General features: G+C 38.2%; 1 protein-coding gene across 2 annotated transcripts in view; it reads right to left on the bottom strand.

Moving 5' to 3' along the window:
• CDKAL1 (CDK5 regulatory subunit associated protein 1 like 1) overlaps positions 1-21,056 on the bottom strand; it is a 640,704-nt gene that overhangs the window by 38,435 nt on the left and 581,213 nt on the right. For both annotated transcript variants that reach the window (XR_007772820.1, XM_050942303.1), the window contains exons 14-15: positions 6,306-6,389; positions 2,324-2,488 (exon numbers count right to left, since the gene is read on the bottom strand). Coding sequence is in view for 1 of the 2 variants with exons in the window: in XM_050942303.1 (XP_050798260.1) it covers positions 2,324-2,488; positions 6,306-6,389 (249 nt within the window). In the remaining variant the exon portion in view is untranslated. The remainder of the gene's footprint in view (positions 1-2,323; positions 2,489-6,305; positions 6,390-21,056) is intronic.

Below are 21,056 nucleotides of genomic sequence, written 5' to 3'. Positions count from 1 at the left end.
ACATGACCTGATTAAAAAAACAAAACAAAAAACCTTCATGATTTTGGGGGTCAATCTCATGATTTTTGATCTCTTGAGGTTGGCAATACTGCAGAGCCCTGTTCCACTTCCAGAGGCAGAATCAGTATACATTTTTTCCCAGCTGTGTCCATCCCCCTAATCTGTTGTGTGCATACATATGAATATAACGTATTATAAATGTAAAGAACAACACACAGTCAAACATACATCTCTCTGTTTTCTTTCCATAAGCCAAAGACATCAAAGATGGCTGCCACGCAGTTTTTGCACAAAAATTCTGAGCTAGAATTGGTTTGCTCAAGCTGATCTGTGGGGGAAAAAATTGTCCCTCAATTTTTTGCCAAACATCCAACCCTAATAATAACTATTAAGAGTATCTTTTCTTCCAAGTACACCTCTACCCTGATATAACACGACTCAATAGAACACGAATTCAGATATAACGCAGTAAAGTAGTGCTCGGGGGGAGGGGGGAAGGCTGTGCACTCTGGTGGATCAAAGCAAGTTCGATATAACGCTGTTTCACCTAGAACGCAGTAAGATTTTTTGGCTCCCAAGGACAGCGTTATATCAAGGTAGAGGTGTAAAATCAATAAGGAAAAAAAAACACCAGAGTGCCATCCTATGTATTTCCTAGCAGAGTATGTAAAGAAAGTACCAGAATCATCTCCTGAGTATTAGAGAAACATCCGTTAGTGGGAAATGCTGAACTAACTGCAGGAAGTAGAAAATGTCTGAAGTCTGGTTAAAAACTGTCAGATGACACAGGTAGCTACAGATCTAGGTCCTGCCATCTTTTCTTAACATGTCCAATAAAGAAACTATAAGTAATACGACTCTTCAAAGGAAGAAACTCAATCAGCCAAAAAAGTTATGAAAGCCATTTAGGGTTTCATATCCCTGTTGTTGCCTTGCATTTGGACAGTACAGGAGCTGGTCATATGGTAGTAGCACATCACTTGAGAATTTTGCACCTTGCTTGTATCTCCGCAGTTGTTTTGAAACCACTTGAATCGTGTTGGTTCTAATACTTTTTTTTCCTCTCTCTTTTAACATATAAAATATCAGTCAGCATTCAAATCTGCTCATTCCCATGCTACAAGCTTTTGGCAGCACTTACTCAGCTTAATGACAGCTCTGGTTCTGTTCCAGTGGATTATTTTTAAAAAATGTGATGAAAAAACCAGCTGTGTTTAAGTAGTTAAGTACAATCAGACACTTTGAGATTTTGGCTGCTTACTCCCTTAACAGTCCTATGCCAAGCCGAAAACCCAACACACACACACACACACACACACACAACCAGTTATTCCTTATGTTTCATGATGTGTCAAACACATTACTATATGTACAGATTTATTACACTGTTGTACTGTGTTTCCACAGCCAAACCTCTTCAAGGTATCATTCTAACTTATCTGAGCATTAGTCCACAAGAGTCCATTTTAAAACAACCTTCTCACACTGTAACAATGACTGAAATGTTTTTTCTTATTAATACTTGTCTACAATTTACTGTAAAAAGGAAAAAGCAGCAAGGTGACTAAATAAATTGTCAGGTATCTTTCTTCCACATATTAAACTACGGCTACATATATTTTTGGAGCTCCTAACAATTCTGCTGGAGAAAGGACATGAAATGATGCCTAGAAATGTGATACACATTCTCATTTCACACTCCATCAGCTTTTACAACAGGATCTCCATGACATGTAAGAGAACACTTGGTAAACTGCCATATTTGCCAAGGAATAAAATACAGGATAAAGTTACTTTTAAAAAAAGAAAAAAATTATGTTCTCTGCACGACTAAATCAGCTGTCTAGCTTCGACTGAATATGTTAGAAGTATACAATACTTCTCTCCACTGGTGGAATCTGAACCTCTGGAAAGATGTACATTGAGGTATTTTAATACAGGCTTAAAATTAATGTATTCTATATTACAAATAGTTTGGTAAAGAAAAACATACAATTCCTTCCTAAAGTTTACTAGGTTAGAGATATACTAGATTATATAAGTCACTGGTGTTGAATCTTTTCCTGCTAATAATTTCTTTCCTCATGTTACATCCTGCAACAAGAAACAAGTTTATTATTGTCTTTACGGGCAAAAAAAATAAAGCTCTGGGCATTAGCAAAAACATCTTTTAAATTCAGATTTCAAACTGTCAGAAGATTAAAACTTCATACCTACATGAAAAGGGAACTATAAATGAAAACAGAAACAGAGCCTGGAATCATTATTCTTGAACAGCTGCTGTTTTACTGGTGTAGTAAAGCAGAAAATGTCTTTTACTCACCTCTGTTATACCGGAAACTTCTCCTTTTGCTAGCGGTCTGGTGATGGATGGAGTAAACACATTGGCATCTAACAGTGGCCGCCCCTTCATAAAATGTTTCCCTGCTTCATAAATGTCCACTTCTACCATTTTACCCATGAATTCAGGGTCCTTTGGCACGAGAACCTTTAAAAGAAATTGTTCAGATGGTACAGACACATTTCCTATGGTGAATGTCTTAAGACTCAAGTCACCACAGATTTCATTCAGAAAGCAGAATTTTGGTGAAAGGTCAGTGTGAAACCTGAAAAACTCAAATCTCGTTCACCTGCATGCTCTACTTCCCCCTAAAAAACATCTCTGTTTGGTAATATCTCCCATTTGTACTCTTAAAGAGTTATTCAGCATTAGGTCTGCTCTTTTTAACTAGGCTTAACTGCCTGAGTAATACCTTTTGCAGACAAAAGAGGTGAGTGTGAGCTGCAAAATTTAGATCAGGAATCAAATCCAAACACCTCCGAAGGTTACTTGCTCAAGATAACTCTACTACATGTCTCTAACTCTTTCTTTTTTCATCTCTTTATTACACGATAACCTACTGGTTCTTCAGCTGTAAGATCTTCATAGCATAAACAATGTCCATATGTGTTTATACAGAGCCTCAGCCATATCTTGATTGTGGCCTCTTGGGGTATGTCTACACTTCAACATAAGCCCGGGGTTTGCACTCAGGCTCAGGCTTAACCCCCACTTCCATCTTCACACAAATTGCAGTAACTCAGGGCTCAGACCCAGGGTCCCAGGACTCCATGGAGGTGGAGGGTCTGAGCTTCAGTCAAGCCAGGACCCAGCAGTCAAGCCCTCTTGCTTTGCAGTACAGGTGCAGCACCACTGGACTTACGCTCTGCAAGTCTGCCAAAAGAATTCCACAATTCCATGGGTCAACTTTTTTTTGTCCTCTGGACAGTCAAGTTTGTTGGACAATCAAGTTTTGCTACACTGCACCATGAACAAAGGGCTAGAGTGGCCACATTTTGGGAGGGTGCTAGAAAGTTTCGGATATAGGTGGTTGGATTCGGGCCTACATAATGCAGTGTAGACTCTGGAGCCCCAGGCTCCAGAGTTCAGCAACTCCTAACCTGGGTTACAAATGTGTGTAGACACTCAAGCCCTAGGTTAAGAAACCCAGGGCCTGCAAGTTTGAGTTCTACTAACCTTGGGCTTACACTGCAGTGTAGACATCCCATGATTCTTTTCTTAAGAGTCTTTGGGTGAGGGACCTTGCCAAAGGCTTTCTGAAAGTCTAAATACACTATATCCATTGGATCACCCTTGTCCACATGTTTGTTGACCCCTCAAAGAATATTAATAGATTGGTGAGGCATGATTTAAAAAGCCATGATGACTCTTCCCCAACATATCATGTTTATCTATGAGTCCGATAATTCTGCTTTTTGCTACAGTTTCAACCAATTTGCCTGGTACTGAAGTTAGACTTATGGGCCTGTAATTACCAGGATTGCCTCTGTAGCGTTTATTTTAAAAAAACTGCCATCAATTAGTTATTCACCAGTCATCTGGTACAGAGGTTGATTCAAGTGATGTTACATACCACAATTGGTAATTCTGCAATTTCAGATTTGAGTTCCTTCAGACATCTTGGGTGAATACCACCTAGTCTGCTGACTTATTACTGTTTAATTTATCAATTTGTTCCAAACCCACCTCTATTGACACCTGAATCTGGGTCATTTCCTCAGAATAATATAATTCCTCACATAATAAGACTGGCTCAGGTGTGAGAATTTCCCTCACATCATCTGCAGTGAAAACTGAATCAAAGAATTCCTTTAGCTTCTTTACAATGGCCTGGTCTTTCTTGAGTACTTCTTTAGCACCTCAATCAGCCAGTGACCCCACTGATTGTTTGGCAGGCTTCCTGCTTCTTATGTATTTAAAAACGATGTGTGTACACAGTGTGTATTAAGAATTATGGATATATGCTGGGTTTATGACTAAAGTGTATTTAAACCAGGCATATCAAGGGGAGTTAGTAAACAGGTCTGTCCTAGATCTAGGTATACAAAGCTATGAAGCTAACAAGGGGGAGAGGAGACAGTTTTCACCAGGGAAAAGAAACTTTCTCTGGGCTATAAAAACAGAGGGTCTGAACTTTAAGTCGTAAGCAATTGAATCAACTCATTGTATACAATATAACTATTATAAAAGCTTATTGAATGACATTCTATGAAAGCCCATGACAAGCTGATAAATATTACTGTAAAATGTATGTATTAACACTACATAAGGAATTATAGATATTCATTGATATTAGGATTTACAGTCTGTGTCCAAACAAAGGAAGAAAAAGGTCTCTCTCATACAGGAGGGAATGGCACAGCTATTTATCTGTCTTCTATGTACATTAAGTACGGTAGAATCAAAACTATGGAAGTCCATTTACAAACAAGGGAATGGGAATCCCACAGAAAGCAAACAGCAGCAGGAGGTCATCCTGCCTCTTGCAAAAAGGTAATTGAATGTTGGAAGATATGAGAAAGACAGAAGCCATCTTTGGTATCTATCATTAGAGAGAGACAAGGGAACAGAGTTCTTGCAAGCTGAGAAAGATGGATAATTCAACCGGGGGGGGAGGGGGGCTGAAGTCTATGGAAACTGAGTAAGAAACTTGCTTAGGCAAAGATCTTTCACCTATGAAGATAAGAGAAACCAGTGCTTTGTGCTTCTGTGCTACTCACTGGTGGCCAAAAAGAAGACTGGAAAGAAATCTACTTTGAACAAAGACTGCAGCTTGTTAAGTCAAGTCTTAGCCACTAGAAAGCATTTTACTTGTAACTCTATCTTCTTTCCTTAAATTCGAACACCTATATTTTGTTAATGAATGTGTTTTATTTTTACTATAAACCATCTCAGTGTGGTGCTTGAAGGGAAGGTTGTATTCCCCCCCGCCCTTAAGATAATAAGCTGTAATGTGCTTTTGTCTCTTTAAAGCAGCAATGAACCTTATTATTTCTCTGAATGGTCCAAGTGAGGGCTGAACACTTCAGAACACACGGTTCTGGGGAAATTCAGGACTGGGAGTGTGTTGGGATCACCCTGCTGGTTGTAACCAGGGCTGGTGAAAATCAATGGGGCTGTAGACAGGCTGCTAGGGTTAGAGCTGCAAGCGAGGGCTATGTAGTACACAGACACTCGGGGTGTGACCTGCATGCTTATAGGCTTACTGTGCGAAACCCAGGCTGGGATCTACAGCAGCAAAGCACTGTCAGGCACCCAAGGTTGAAGGTGACACAATGCTGAAAGAGATCTTCCATACACTATGCAGAAAATTAGACAGGTGCTTGCAATGTTATATGGCAGTAAAAGAAAGGAATACTAGCTTACCTTTTTTTTTTTTTTTTTGCAAAACTAAGTGAAATACAGACAATTGCAAGAAAACTAGATTAACACATTATCTGCATTAAAGTAATGCTGATAATTTTGTGAGGCGGGTATTGTAGTTCAGAAGCGTTGTGTTCTACGTGGAAGGGTTTCATTTGCAAACAAATACTTAAAAACAAATTGCATATATTTAAGACTGAAGTGCTATGAGTCTAAACATGAGAGGTAAAACCTCCTTCTGAATCAAGATCTTTCTTGCCTTTTTTCTATTTTTTTTTAACAAAGACTTTGCCAAATTGCAGCATCCAGAAGGGCTCTCTCAAAGATTACTGAAAATTATCAGTTTTTATATGTATCCATGTACACAAATATCCATTACGTATTTTTAAATTCATTTATGGTATTTTCACAGCTACAAAACACCACGATCCAGAATCTCTCATTAATGAGTCTAGATAGTTGTACCCCTCTTGGTAGGCAGCATTTTCTCCTTTGCCTTTCTTTTGAACTGTAGCACTTTTACTGTTGGCCTTGTTTAGGGAGATTACCAGAAAGTAAGAAGAAAATTATTGAGATTTTAATTTTATTTATTTTACAGTACCTGCTCGTAGAATTGATTGTGAGCAACGTAAAACTGGCAATCGAAAGAGTCTTCTGTTACCAGAACTCTCTGTTTCTCACCAACCTGGAAAATAGAAAGATAAAAAGAGTTGAGTCAGAGAGTAAAACCCATAAAATACTCCCTGAAGGAGAATGCCTCTAGAAACTTCCTCTTGAATTTAACAGAGTGCCTTTGGCTAATTTAGCTGCTAAAACAAGAAAATTAAATACATTAAACTGCCTGTAAGATAATATTGACCATTTGATTACATGAAATTAACACAGTTTGAAAATGCATGGTGTATATATATACACGTTGTTCAAATGTGAAACTTTAATGCAAAAAGTCAATCTGATTTTTTCACTCATTACGAATAGGGTGTCAGAAATCAAAATAATTTTGACATACACCTTTGTCCACAACCTCACAAAAGCAAACAAAGCAGCTTTCTGTATTATTTGCAATAATTTGTAAAAATGAGCTAGACACAGGCTGCTGCCAGATCCAAATTTGTTGACATTTCATAATGATACTATGAAATAGTAATAACCATCTGTGAGTGATGAGGAACTGTGATACTGTGGAAAACCTCCAGATATACCAGGACAAAACAAGTCCATACACCTTTCACATTTTTCAGAATTCTTTAACCACATTTTCTACACAAAACAAAAATGGTTTATTCCTTCACAGCCCATCTTCCTCCTCCCTCCGCAGCGATATCACAATGCTGTATTTGTGACATCATATTCATTCCCATGGCAATAGGTGTAGTCATCACAGTTTTTCACTCCTGGATTAAGATGACTGACTATGAGAAGGAAATCTTTTAACAAAACACACAGATTCAAAAACATTTAAGGGAGCATAATCACTGGAAAAAAAAAGCTATCACATATTTATTATCTCCAACTATGGCCCATTGTGAATAATATCTTTTAAAAGGCACCAATCATATTTTATAACATTGCTAAAAAGTTGAGCATGGGGAGCCAAGTGTATTTAGAGATAGGCCTGAGTAATCAAGTATAGATCAAGACTTGAATTTTCTCAAAGTTCAGAGGTGTCTGAATGAGTGGTTTTGGTTTGATGCATTCTTACATTGCCTTAAGAAGTTCAGATCTGGACTTTTCCCTAGCTCAGGGATATTCATATCTACGTTTTTAGCTTGGGTCAATTGTAGCTGAACGTTTTATCTGAATGTAGACTGAATTTTTTCTGACTTGTTTGACAAATGCATTCTTCGAATTACTGCTTCTCAGCAAACTGAATTTGTTAATTGCTTTTATTCTTATCCCTCATTTTGAAACTCGTCAACATGTTCTAGCTTTTAAGCATTTAGTATATGTAAACAAAGCTCCATTAAAGACCGCTTGTCACTTAAAGAAAGAAAAATCACTTCAATCACATCTGAGAAATGGCTGTTACACAAAAACTGTGAGGTCCTTCTATGAAACAATCACTTTGAGAAAGCTAGAAAGACCCAGATAAACTGATTGAATTTACACAGTTCAAGTAGTGAAGAAAAAACACACTAAACATAATTTTTGGATCTTCTCTAAAAATTAGTAGAAATAATCATGGATTAAGAGCTGGTAGAGACTAGGATAGAGAGACTCCTACAGGGAGAAAACTGTGCTTGTTTGTACACATTTTAACGTTTGAGAGTTATTTACAACACAGTTTAAGTATTTATCAATGGTTCGCAGGGAATTCTGTAATTACAAATAATGCTAGAATTAAAGTTTTAGTAAAATAGATCTAATGTAACAATACCATGTCCCCAGATTTTCCATGCTATTTTTCTCTCAGTGTAACGATTATCCAATTCAAATCCCCAGAAGGGTTTTACAAGTGCATGTCTAAAGGCCACTGGAAACAACTGTCAGTGCAATAAGATTATAGGGAACACTTCCCCTTCTTACATAAGAACGGCCATACTGGATCAGACCAAAGGTCCATCTAGCCCAGTATCCTGTCCTCCGACAGCGAGCAATGCCAGGTGCCCCAGCGGGAATGAACAGAACAGGCAATCAAGTGATCCATCCTGTCGCCTGTTCCCAGCTTTTGGCAAACAGAGACTAGGGACAATATCCCTGCCCACCCTGGCTAACAGCCACTGATGGGCCTAGCCTGCATGAATTTATCTAGTTCTTTTTTGAACCCCGTTATAGACTTGTCCTTTACAACATCCTCTAGCAAAGAGTTCCACAGGTTGACTGTGCGTCGTATGAAGAAATACTTCCCTTTGTTTGTTTTAAACCTGTTGCCTACTAATTTCACTGGGTGACCCCTAGTTCTTATGTTCTACGAAGGAGTAAATAACACTTCCTTATTTACTTTCTCCACACAGTCATGATTTTATAGACCTCTATCAAATACCCACTTAGTCGTCTCTGTAAAGTCTCAATCTTATCTCTCCTCATAAAGAAGCTGTTCCATACCCTGAATCATTTTTCTTGCCCTTTTCTGTACCGTTTTCAATTAGAATATAGCCTTTTTGAGATGGGGCGACCACATCTGCAAACAGTATTCAAGATGTCAGCATACCATGGCAATACATAGAGGCAATATGATATTTTCTGTCTTATTTATCTATCCCTTTCTTAAGGATTCCCAACATTCTGTTTGCTTTTTTTGACTGCTACTGCACACTGAGTGGATGTTTTCAGAGAACTATTCACAATAACTCGAAGAGCTCTCTCTTGAGTGGTAACAACTAATTTAGATCCCATCATTTTATATGTGTAGTTGGGACTATGTTTTCCACTGTGCTTTACTTTGCCATTATCAATGTTGAATTTCATCTGCCATTTTGTTGCCCAGTCACCCAGTTTTTGAGATCCCTTTGTAGCTCTTTGCAGTCTGCTTTGCACTTAACTATCTTTAGTAGTTTTGTATCATCTGGAAATGTTGCCACCTCGCTGTTTACCCCTATCTCCAGATCATTATTAATATGTTGAATAGTACATACAGACCCCTGGGGGACACCACTATTTACCTCTCTCCATTCTGAAAACTGCTAATTTATTCCTACCCTTTATTTCCTATCTTTTAACCATTTGCTGATCCATGACAGGACCTTCCCTCTTATCTCATGGCAGGTTACTTTGCTTAAGAGCCTTTGGTGAGGGACCTTGTCAAAGCCTTTGTGAAAATCCGAGTACACTATATCCACTGTATTCTCTCTTGTCCACATACTTGTTGATCCCCTCAAATAATTCTAGTAGATTGGTGAGGCATGATTTCCTTTCACAAAAAACCATGTTGACTCTTCCCCAACAAATAATGTTCATCTATGTGTCTGACAATTCTGTTCTTTACTATAGTTTCAACCAGTTTGCCCAGTAAGTTAGTCTTACCAGCCTATAATTGCTGAGATCACCTCTGCCGCCCTTTTTAAAAATTGGCATCACATTAGCTATCCTCCCGTCATTTGGTACATAAGCTGTTGTCTCCATGAAATTTCTGGCAATGATTTTAAGATGCCACGGGAATCCAGAATGGGTTTGCAGTACTACAGCAGGAAGTGGGCCCACAGTACATATTTTTGCAAAGAGTGGGAGGAAGCTTCAGACCAGCAGTACTCATTTTGGGGGCAACACTTTGCCATTGTATGGCACTGAAGAAGGTCAAAAATGACCAGTCACTCATGTCCTGACATTGTACTGCAATGTTTACCAACATCGTAACTTACTGTCAAAATATACTGATATAACACCACAGCAACATCAACCTACTCTAACTTCTGTTGGGTATTGGCAGTTCCAGTCCAATTGCTTAACGTTCTCATACTACCTCACATATGTCAGGTGGTTTAGTAAGCATTCTATTTCCTTGGGTCCAAGACAAGGCTGAGCTGTAGGATTTCCAGCTGGAGCCATATGAATGCTCCTTCTGGGACCCTCTTATCATACCTTGAGAGAGTGGGATGGACAGGTGCAGTGCAAAAAGGACAGCAGCGGAAGAGAAATTGGACAAGAGACTGCAGTCAAAGGATAACATATGTGAATAACATCAGCCCAAAGGAAAGCCAAAGCCTTCAGGATGGCAGCTGTTGTCTGAGTGGGCAATTTCTTGGGAATAAATGCAGAGGAATGAAGGAACTGAAAGTCATCTTTGTTGCTGTAATTAAGAATGTCTGTGCTAACAGATAAATCAACTGAAAAAGTTATAAGGCAGAGCTAGATATCATTAGTTGGAGGGGGAAAAAGCATTACTATTCATATGTGAAAAATAATTGTAGAGAACACAATGGTTTTGTTCATTTGAAATAAGCCGTGGCTTTTTCATACATGCATTGCCAGCTGTTCTGACCAAGGCCGTCAGGAGCATACATGGGCACAATGAACATAGGCCCCTTTGATCCACGGGGTAATCATAGAATTAATATGTTCAAAATTCTAGCGAACATGGGAAAGAGAGGAGAAAATACGAAGTTGTATTTAATCAGTTATGTTGCTGAACATATGGGAACTACAGCATTACATGATCACATATCATTTTAAGACAGTGTATTCCATTTATAATAAAGGAGAAATATAAGTAGGTAGAGTGTAGCTAGCAAAACTGAAATTTGTCCAAGACACTGTGAATACTCACTTTTACCTCTCCTTTGAAAGATTTAAATATGTGGATAACAAGCCAGAAGTCATAACAGTCATCTTTGCTGCCTTTCACATATGTACTCATAAATGAAAAGAAGTATTTTTATTATTGTTTTTCTCCTCTTGTCTATTTTCAAAAGTATATGTGAAAGCTGACTTCTGGAGTCTAGAAAATGACTCTGCAACTTACTCAGGAACAATTCTTACCCAATATTTGGAACTAAATATTTGTCCTGGAGTTTTGGCTTAGAAAGTCTTCAGGAATCTTACTGGAGCAGGATTTCACTGTTTCCTGCATATAGTTTGAAAAATAGCAACAGCAGCAGCAGCAGACCTGCCGGACATCTTGTGTGAGACAAATGCTAATTTCTCAGTTACACTGTATGCACAGAGAGTTCAACAAGCACTACTGCTCTAATCCCTCTAATACACACAACAGTTGCCAGGCAGTTTATAAATCTCATACCAGGTAACCAAATTATTTCAATAAACTTATATATCATTTCTGTTCATTCTACAATAAACTGTGACACAATTTTGTAACTCAGCTTTTCCTTTTTTGAATATCATAAAATGCAATTTTTTCAGCTGACCGGTTTTCTAAAATGAATAAATGGTGGGAAATGTCAAACATCTTTTTTCGCTTTAGTCAGATTAGTTTTTATCAAAGCTGCTCGGAATATGTTAAATACAAGGTTCTGACCTTAAACAATGAAATAATATTTCTAGTGTCACTGCAAAAGACTGACCCCACATACCCCTTTAGACTAATTAGTGCGGTGTAATGTCACCAATGAACCACTGTAATTATACTTGGGAAAAAAGGTATGGTACTATTTTTATTTAGTTAATGAAAATTATAACCTTTCCATTTTGATTAATCACTCACAACAGCCAGAGCATGTGATGCATGCTCTTCAGGGAATACAGTAATTCTTCTGACTGTTCATGCATTCTTCTTTTCTCAGGCTCACGCAAAGCTGTGCTTTTTTGGGGGGTGGGGACGTTTAAACAGCCTCTCTTGGGCTAAAAGTAGTTTTTAGAAAGGTTTTAAGAAAGCCTGCATTTCTGTATGTTGTACAATGCTGTCATAAAACTAGGCCTTATAATATACTGCAAAGAAAGTTATTGATAGACATCTCCAGTGACTTATACTGACAAAATCTTGGTAGAGTTCAATCCAATTTCCACTGAAGTCAGTGAATGTCTCTCTGTTGACTTCAGTGACACCTGGATCAGGCCCTTTGAGCCCCAAAATTACAGAGCAATGGTTTTGACAGAGTTTAGATTCTGTAGGAAAAAAAACCGTTTCCTTTGTATATGGTATTTTGAAATACTAACAGTTAACAGAAATTCTACCGCAAGCTTTTGTTGTGATAACAGAGTATTCTGATAAATAGATGCAAAAATATTTTAGCCCTCTTTACCAGAAAGCCTAAGCTAATTTAAGCAACACAGTTTAGAATGCCCCTACTTTTCAGTGTATATTGTTCTAATGTCTCAATATTTAAATCATTAATAAACATTTTAATAACAATGTTCATGAAAAGGAGCATTCTTAGGTCCCATCCCCTAAATCCTTTTTCAAATTATTGCATCTATTTCTTAGGGGCCAAAATTATCTTTAGCCAGTAGAGACCAAATTTCTCAGGAACTATAATTAAGCGTTTTGTGGTATTCATTTAAGCATCTTAGCTGCTCACTCTTCCCATTACAATGGGTGGAGGCCAGGCGACAAGAGAGAGCGCAGGCGTGTGCACAAAGTTATGAGAAATGAAGGCAACATGTCAAAGACTTCTTAACAATTTCTCTCCATAGAGATGTGTGACCAAACATACTAAGTTCCTTTTTCCTTCAGTCCACGTTTCCTCACACTCTCTCTAGCGCCATCCTCTGTTTTCTGCAATCCAATGCTGCTTCTCCAGTTTGTATGACATCAACTTCTCCATTTATAAAGCTGGTGCCAGAACCTCTGACAAAGACCATCAGTGTTTTCCGGGAGCTTGTCAACACGCAATTTTTGTACTGCTTTAACTATCCCAGCTTGAAAGTGGAATAGGTCAAGTGGTGCAACCCCCAGCATGGATGCAATTAGATTAGTATAACGATCATATCAGTATAAAGATGCTTTATAGAAATATAATTAATATCATATGGGAAGGGAAATAGACGATATTAATATAAGGCACCTTTATATCAATATAACTGTGACAACTCTGGCGGCTATACAAATTTGACTATTTTGAGAAAATCACATCTCTCACCAACATAATTAAATTAGTACAAAAGCTGTGTATAAATCTGACCTGAACAACAAGTGTCTACTTCCTCCCTTTCAAAACTCTTATAAGATGACCTCTGTCTTTTGGGGAGGTGTTATCAATGATGGCCACTTCCAGATGGCAGAATGGATGGATTTCCCCTTTGTTGTTTTCTACATTATATTTGTATGATAAATTATATTTGCATAACACCAAAATATTAACCCCACATAGGGCTTTGCATCTTCAGAATCATGCGAACATTAACCTATTAATTCTAGCAACACCTCTATGATCCATTTTACAATTGAAGAAACAGAGATTAAGTGAAACTTCCAAGGCCTCACAGTGAACAAGTGTTAGAATCAAGACCACAACTCAGGAGTTTCCTAGTCCCATACATAGTCCTCCAGAGCATGCTGCCTTATGTATTAAAACAAGCATTTAATTATTTAGAAAAACAGACTACCAACCTTTTACACAAAGAATGAAAGCTGTATTTTGAAACAAATTTCATGCATTTAAAAAACAAAAACAGACACTGGACACGACTGAGCTCATCAAATTAATTAGATCATTTTGGCAGCTTAGCCCCAGCACTGCAAAATGCTGCCATTTTATGCTTTACATGAGTCAGTAATTTTTCCTTACTTACATTTTTCAGGTTGTTTGCTATTTTGATAAGAGCTTTGGGCACAGTCAAGGTACTAGCTCTCATTAGGACAAGCTAGAATTCCAAGCACAAAGTAGTCAAACTTTACCAAGATTTCACATTTTATTTCATTGTAAATTCAAATGAACAAAAATGGCATGCTTAGGATCCAAAAATAAGGCACTTTTAGACTAGCTTTATTAGACTGATCAGCCTCTAAATGTTAAATTGCAATGATTTTATTTTCCGTGATGTGTACACAGACTGTACACACATGCTACACATACTATGCCTCTTACCGCTACACTATTTAAGAGTTTAAAACAGGTTTATACAACAGATGCATGCAGTATAAACCTCCGTCTTTCAACCCTTTGCCAGCCTGGCTTGAGGATGAGCAAGCAGGAAGGATTAGGTATAAGTAAAGGACAGCCAGCTCTAATAGTACCTAATTAGCACAATAAAAGGAAGTGCCTCAGTCGTTGAGCAGTGGGCAATGCATCTCATTAAATACAACTGAACAACAATTATTTGGTCCCCTTATGAATACTTTTGGCACAGCTACCAGAGAGAGAGAGAGAGAGAGAGAGAGAGCTGGAGCTAGAGTGCGTCTGCTTTCTTGGCCCAGTACTCAAGCTTCAGGGTAAACAGCCTGCTTCTATTACTGTGCACCTGCATCTGACTGCTTCATTCTGATTTGGTCTCCTGCTGTGAAAATGTAGCTTCTTCAAGCACATACAAGCCCTGCCATGTACTTCACATGAAAATTATATTCAGAGATGTCAGCGGTGACCTAAAAACAACAACTGGTCCTTAAAGTAACTGCTTCCTTTTAAATTTTGTAAGTATGTTTTGCTCTCGTTCCTTTTCATTGCTCCTCTGTTCTAAAAGGGAATCAGAAATTTAGTTTATTTTTATATCAGTTCTGTCAAATTATATTTTCAAGTTGGATTAACCACATAAGAAATCATATGAAAAAAAGTTCTCAGAGATGTGGAATTTACTTCAGTCTGTCTTGTTCGGCTCGCTCCGTTGTAAGCCCAGCCTATGTGGTTAAAGGTCAGGACTGGGAGGCAGGAGATCTGGGTTCTGTTCCCAGGTCTGCCACTGATTTGCTGCAGGACTTTGGGTAGATTAGATTGCCTCTACACACCTCAGTTTCCACATGTGTAAAGGTGGATCATAATATTTCTATAGCTCAGAGAGTATAATGAATACTAACTCATGAACATTGTTACAGAAACACAAAGTATTATGTTTAGAATTAATGTTTAGAACATCCACTCTCTGACACCTCAGCCATTGCTTTAATGTAATTCTGATTAAAACCACTACCTCATTTCTTCATGTCATCCAACAAAAGACACCAAACCATGTACAAATCTCTAAAGAAGTAGTATACATGAAAGAAAAGGTATTAAGTTATGTAGGTGTCATGTGGTCCTGCATTTCTCCCCCCCACCCCCGGTCCCTTCATGCTTGAAATTTGGATGCATGATTCACAAACAGAAACATCATACATGGAAAAGATGTGCACTGGTAAATGGGTTGCCTTTGGGGAAATGTCAGTTTTGTCATAAAAAATTAGCATAGGAAACCTTCCATTTCAGGTGATTTCCAGGAACTTATGATGGAGTTTTAAACGAATTCTTGTAAAATATTAGCAAACTACATCCATACTAGATTCTCTTTTGTGGGATCTTTAAATTTTTTTTAAAAAAACCTCTGACCTCTGGTGAAATGAGCCTACCAAGCTTACAGATATTTCAGTCTTTAAAATGCTATATCCCTTTAACTTCCCCTTATTAAAATATTAAAAACTACTCACACTCATGGCTAGTATTACTGAACGCAATTCTTTAAGATGTTCTACATATTCTAGAGGTGATGCAAGTACTATATGATGTGGCAGTTGCTAAAGCAACTATACACAGTCTTATTTTATTGAATTTTTTTGTTAACAGCTTCACAAACACACAAAAAAGTTGGTGGACAAGATCTTAGGTATCTTCATTTTAGCAAATTCCATGTTTTGCATTAGGGGCAAGGTTCTCATACTAAAGCCTTGTTTATATTATGGAAATAAACCAAAGTCTACACCAGGGGGCAGGCAACCTATGGCATGCGAAAGTGGCACGCGAGCTGATTTTCAGTGGCACTCACACTGCCCAGGTCCTGGCCACCAGTCCGGAGGGCTCTGCATTTTAATTTAATTTTAAATGAAGCGTCTTAAACATTTTAAAAACCTTATTCACTTTACATACAACAATAGCTTAGTTATATATTATAGACTTACAGAAAGACCTTCTAACAATGTTAAAATGTATTACTGGCATGCGAAGCCTTAAATTAGAGTGAATAAATGAAGACTTGGCACACCACTTATGAAAGGTTGCCAACCCCTGATCTACAGCCCTACAGTTGTATCGCTGTCATGTTTTAAGTTTAGTCATAGCCAGCCTTAGTGCAGACACAGCTTCAGTGCATCAGAGACAGGAAAACATGCTGGTTAGCTTTCAGATGATGGAAAGTAGGGAAAGCGCAAAGGTCTGGGGAGGCTAGATAGCGGAATGCACAGACCACAATAGTGGAGCACCTTCTTTCCATTGACATAAGAAAAGAGGAACCCAGAATCAGTAAACAATAGTTTGAAGTGATGAAAGGGTAGAAAAATTATATCTCCATTTTAGGTGAAAATTCCTACCAGCCCATGGAGAAGAGAGGAACAGAGCAAAATGGATAACATGGAAAGAAAAACTTTTTTTAAAAGACAAAATATGCCAAGAATCCACTTACTCAGCATATTAGAAGCTGGAAAATTACCACTGAATAAAATTCACATTAACTAATTTCTCCAAAAAGTATTTTAATGGCTTTAAAAATAGAAAATTGCAGCACTGCCTGAAAGAGTTAAAATGTATAAATATTTATCAGCCTTCTTTTCAAAAGGATAAGTAGAACTCCCTTTGAATACATGAATCCAAGACAGCTAATACAAACATCAGAACACGGTCAGAGAGTGATAATGTTAATGAAGATATGGTAATATGATTTTCTTTTATTTTAAAGGCAGCTTATAGATGATCAAAAATTAGACACTGGAGGGTTTCCCCCCACCCTTTCCTAAGGTATGTTAAGACTTTAGAACAGTTGATGCTTTTGGAGGCATATGGTTGAATGACAGGAATATCATCAAGGGTTTACAGGGGGACCAAAGCGAAAGATTCATTAAAAGTGATAAATATGATACGACTGCTTAATGTTTTTTTGCAATAGCACATTCAATACAGCACATCAGTGGCTGCATTTTAACGTATTTTTTTAAACAAGCTGCCAGACTGTAGTTGTTGACTAAATAGTTATTTGCAAATTAGCACCTCTTCATTAACATACCAGAATAATAATTCTGAACAATTCTATTTTACCAAACAAAACATGTTAATCGTGGATTGGCTAAAGTGGACAAAAAATTATAAATACGGTAGTGTGTCACTATTTTAGAAAGAAAAACATTCACTGTAGTATATATTTATCTAATAATTAATTGTCGGTGCTTATAAAACTCTATTTTAAGGTAAAGCTGAGATACCAGCAGACCAAAACTCATAGAATGTGTGCATAGTTATCATACAAATATCATTTATGTACCGTTATCAGTCCTTAAGTACATAAAGCATTTTGAATATGTTAAATAGAATTATTTAAAACATTGCTCACATTGTTGTACTCCCAGTAGTGAATATATCAAAATGTTTACTATGTACAACATTCACTCTCAGTGCCTGCATCATCCTGTATCATCTTCCTAGTACACATTCCCTACCAGAAAAAAATCTTCAGTAGTTCAATAAGATCTATAAGTAATTAACATAGGAAGATAATATCTGATAGAGGTCTTTTTAATCTAGTGGACAAAGACATAAGATCCAATGGCTGAAGGATGAAATTATATGAATAAAGTAGAAATATTTAACAGCGAGTATAATTATCTGCTTGAACACCCCTTCAAAGGATATAGGAGATTCTTCATCATATGAAATGTTGAAAATAAAACTAGATGTCTTTCTAAAAGATGTGCTCTACTTCAACCACAAGTAACTGGGCTTGATTCAGGAATTAGTGGGTGAAAATTCTATGGCCTGTGTTATGTAGGAAATCAGTTTAGCTCAAGGGCGGGCAAACTTTTTGGCCTCAGGGCCACACTGGGGTTCCAAAACTGTATAGTGGCCCGGCTAGAGAAGGATGTGCCTCCCCAAACAGTCTATCTGCCCCCTCTCACTTTCCACCCCGACTGCCCCCCTCAGAACCTTGAACCCATCCAAGCCCCCCCTGCTCCCTATCCCGACTGCCCTGACCCCTATCCACACCCCGTCTCCTGACAGGCCCCCCAGGACTCCCACACCTATCCAACCTCCCCCCGTACCCCATCCCCAACCACACCCTCCCTGAACCTCTGCCCCATCCAATCACTCCCTGCTCCCTGACTGCCCCCCATGACCCTCTGCCCCTTATCCAACCCCCCAGCTCCCAGCCCCCTTACTATGCTGCTTAGAGCACCAGGACTGGCAGCTGTACCACCCGGCCGGAGCCAGCCCTGCCGCTGCACTGCCCAGCAGGAGCTCGCAGCCCCACCACCCAGAGTGCTGGCAGCATGGTGAGCTGAGGCTGTAGGGGAGGGAGGACAGCAGAGGAGGGACCGCAGGCTAGCCTCCCTGGCCAGGAGCTCAAGGGCTGGGTAGGATGGTCCCGCGGGGCCGTAGTTTGCCCACCTCTGGTCTAGCTGATCATAATGGTCTCATATGACCTTAACGTTTATGAAAGGTTTCAAATCCAGTATTTAAAATGTTGGATAAATAATCAACTAAAAGTGTTATTTGTAAGAAATATTTCAATGTTATAAATATAGATTTAAAAAACTCACAGTATCTAAGACAGGTCTTCATTTTAGCAGGAAAGAAAGTCCCAAATATCAGAAAATACTTAGTAGAAAAAAAATGCCTCTTCGTATTATTATGGCATGTGGCTAATCCATTTGTAGTGTTCTGCAATGCCATGTTGGGAGGAGTTGATTAGATTCTAGATTCCAGTGTCTCAGTTTGGTGAGTGGAAGTGGGAATTTGATGAGTTTCTTGTGTTGCTCAACATGCTCCTTTTAATCAATAAAGGAGCAGTCCTATCTTTAAGTCTTACCCAGTCATCCTCAGTTGGAAGGATGTTTGTTGTGAAACAGGGATTCATGAGTGGGAGTTGTTTATTTTTATGTCTGTGACAGAAATAACACATACACACACCCAGAAGAAAGAAATATGATAGAAAGCATTACGTTATTACATGTAACATTAATTCTATTCATGCAATGTCTTTTTGTCATTAATTTTAATTCACGTGTACTAAGAAAAAGTGCAATATAGAGTAATTAAAACACAAATGAAATCACTACACACTCTAAAGAAATTAATTGATATGGTATGCCTGGGAGATGATGCTGATATATTTCCAAATCTACATTCAATATTTTTATCCTACTATATAATGTATCAGATGCTCAAAGTCAGATATGCACACATGCAGAAGTACACGCAAATATCTGATTTGTGAACATATATCTGGTGCTTGTATTAATTCAACCTTGAAGATTTTGCCCAATATCAGTAATTTGATGCTAAATAATATTTTACTACTTTTTTAATCTTTTCCCTTCTTTCTCTCACTTTTCCTTTCTTCGGAGCCTTATTTTTTCTTTTAGTTTTTGATAAAAAATTGAGAAAAGGAAAACTTGATCAAGAATAAATAGACTTTTTCCAAAGGGCAAACTCCTGAGACAGGACTATGGATCTGCTTTGTGAGCCTTCTGTGCATGGGAGAGAAGCCAATTGCTCCCACTGCTGAGTAATCAGTTCAGTATAAACCTGAAGTATCAGTTTTACCTTATTCAGATGTTTTGATTATTAGAAAAAAAAGCTAAATTAATATTTAATAAATGAAGTCTTTTTGGCTTCCGCTTTGACATTCAAATGCTTTAGCACTCTTTTGCACAGAGCTCATGCACAACCAGAAAAGCTGATAAGTGAGAAATCACTTAAAAATAAATAATAAAAAAAAAGCTATGCTGGTGGCTAAGTAATTGTTAATAGGAATCTAATTGTTGACCTTTTTAACCATTTGTTGTGAGGCACAAAAGGGCCACTCCAAAGTTTCCTTTAGTCATCTTATAGTTTAGCAACACAATATTTATGTTCCAAAGCAATACAATTCTGGACCAGATTACCACACAATCAGGCATTTGCCAAACCCCACAAAATATATTTCTTATTTTTATATGAATAACACAAAGTACATAATATAATTTTTCTGGAAGAGGTGTTCTTTACTTCACTCCAAAACAATTACAGCATTGCAAGCAGGGGACAGGAAAGAAATAATAAATAAGTAGCCTTTACACAGCATTTCCTGTCTGCAAACACTGTCTATACATTAATTCCCAACATATCCCTACGAAATGGGTAAATAACGCAAAATTGTCAAAATAATTTTAAGTGTGTGTGAGAGGGGTTTCAGTTGCTCTAAAAGTCCATTTTAATTTAAATTGATGTTTGTGGCACAGATCTGTGCTGCTGTGAGTCTACTTAGAACATTACATGGTTTAATTTAAGGCAACAGCAGCAGAGATCAGCAGGCCGCCACAGAAAGGCAGCATGGGGCATGTGAACAGAGGCTGTCAGAACTGTACTAAGGGCTGGTCTACACTAGTGGGGGGGTATTGATCTAAGATAAGCAACTTCAGCTACGTGAATAGCGTAGCTGAAGTCGAAGTAGCTTAGATCAATTTACCTCGGGTCCTCATGGCTCGGGATCAATGTCTGCTGCTCCCCCGTCGACTCCGCTACCACCGTTCGCTCTGGTGGAGTTCCAGAGTTGACGGGAGTGTGTTCGGGAATCAATATATCATGTCTAGATGAGACGCAATATATCGATTCCTGAAAAATCGATCGCTACCCGCTGATACGACGGGTAGTCTGGACGTACTCTAAGAAGAGATGAGAACGAAGCCCAAAACAGCAGGCCCTCAACCACCTTGAGCCCTGAGGAAACTCCTGCAGATTAGATCATCTTCTGCTTTCATCCACTGGATTCACTTGGATTATCAACTCCCAAATCGTGGTTCAATTGTTTTAAGGCTCTTCACCAGAACTGACTCTCTTCACTAAAGCTGAAGTGTGAGTGACATCTC

Source organism: Gopherus flavomarginatus, chromosome 2 (assembly GCF_025201925.1).
Source record: "Gopherus flavomarginatus isolate rGopFla2 chromosome 2, rGopFla2.mat.asm, whole genome shotgun sequence".
NCBI classification, from domain to species: domain Eukaryota; kingdom Metazoa; phylum Chordata; order Testudines; family Testudinidae; genus Gopherus; species Gopherus flavomarginatus.
This window is presented reverse-complemented; position numbering and strand designations above follow the sequence as displayed.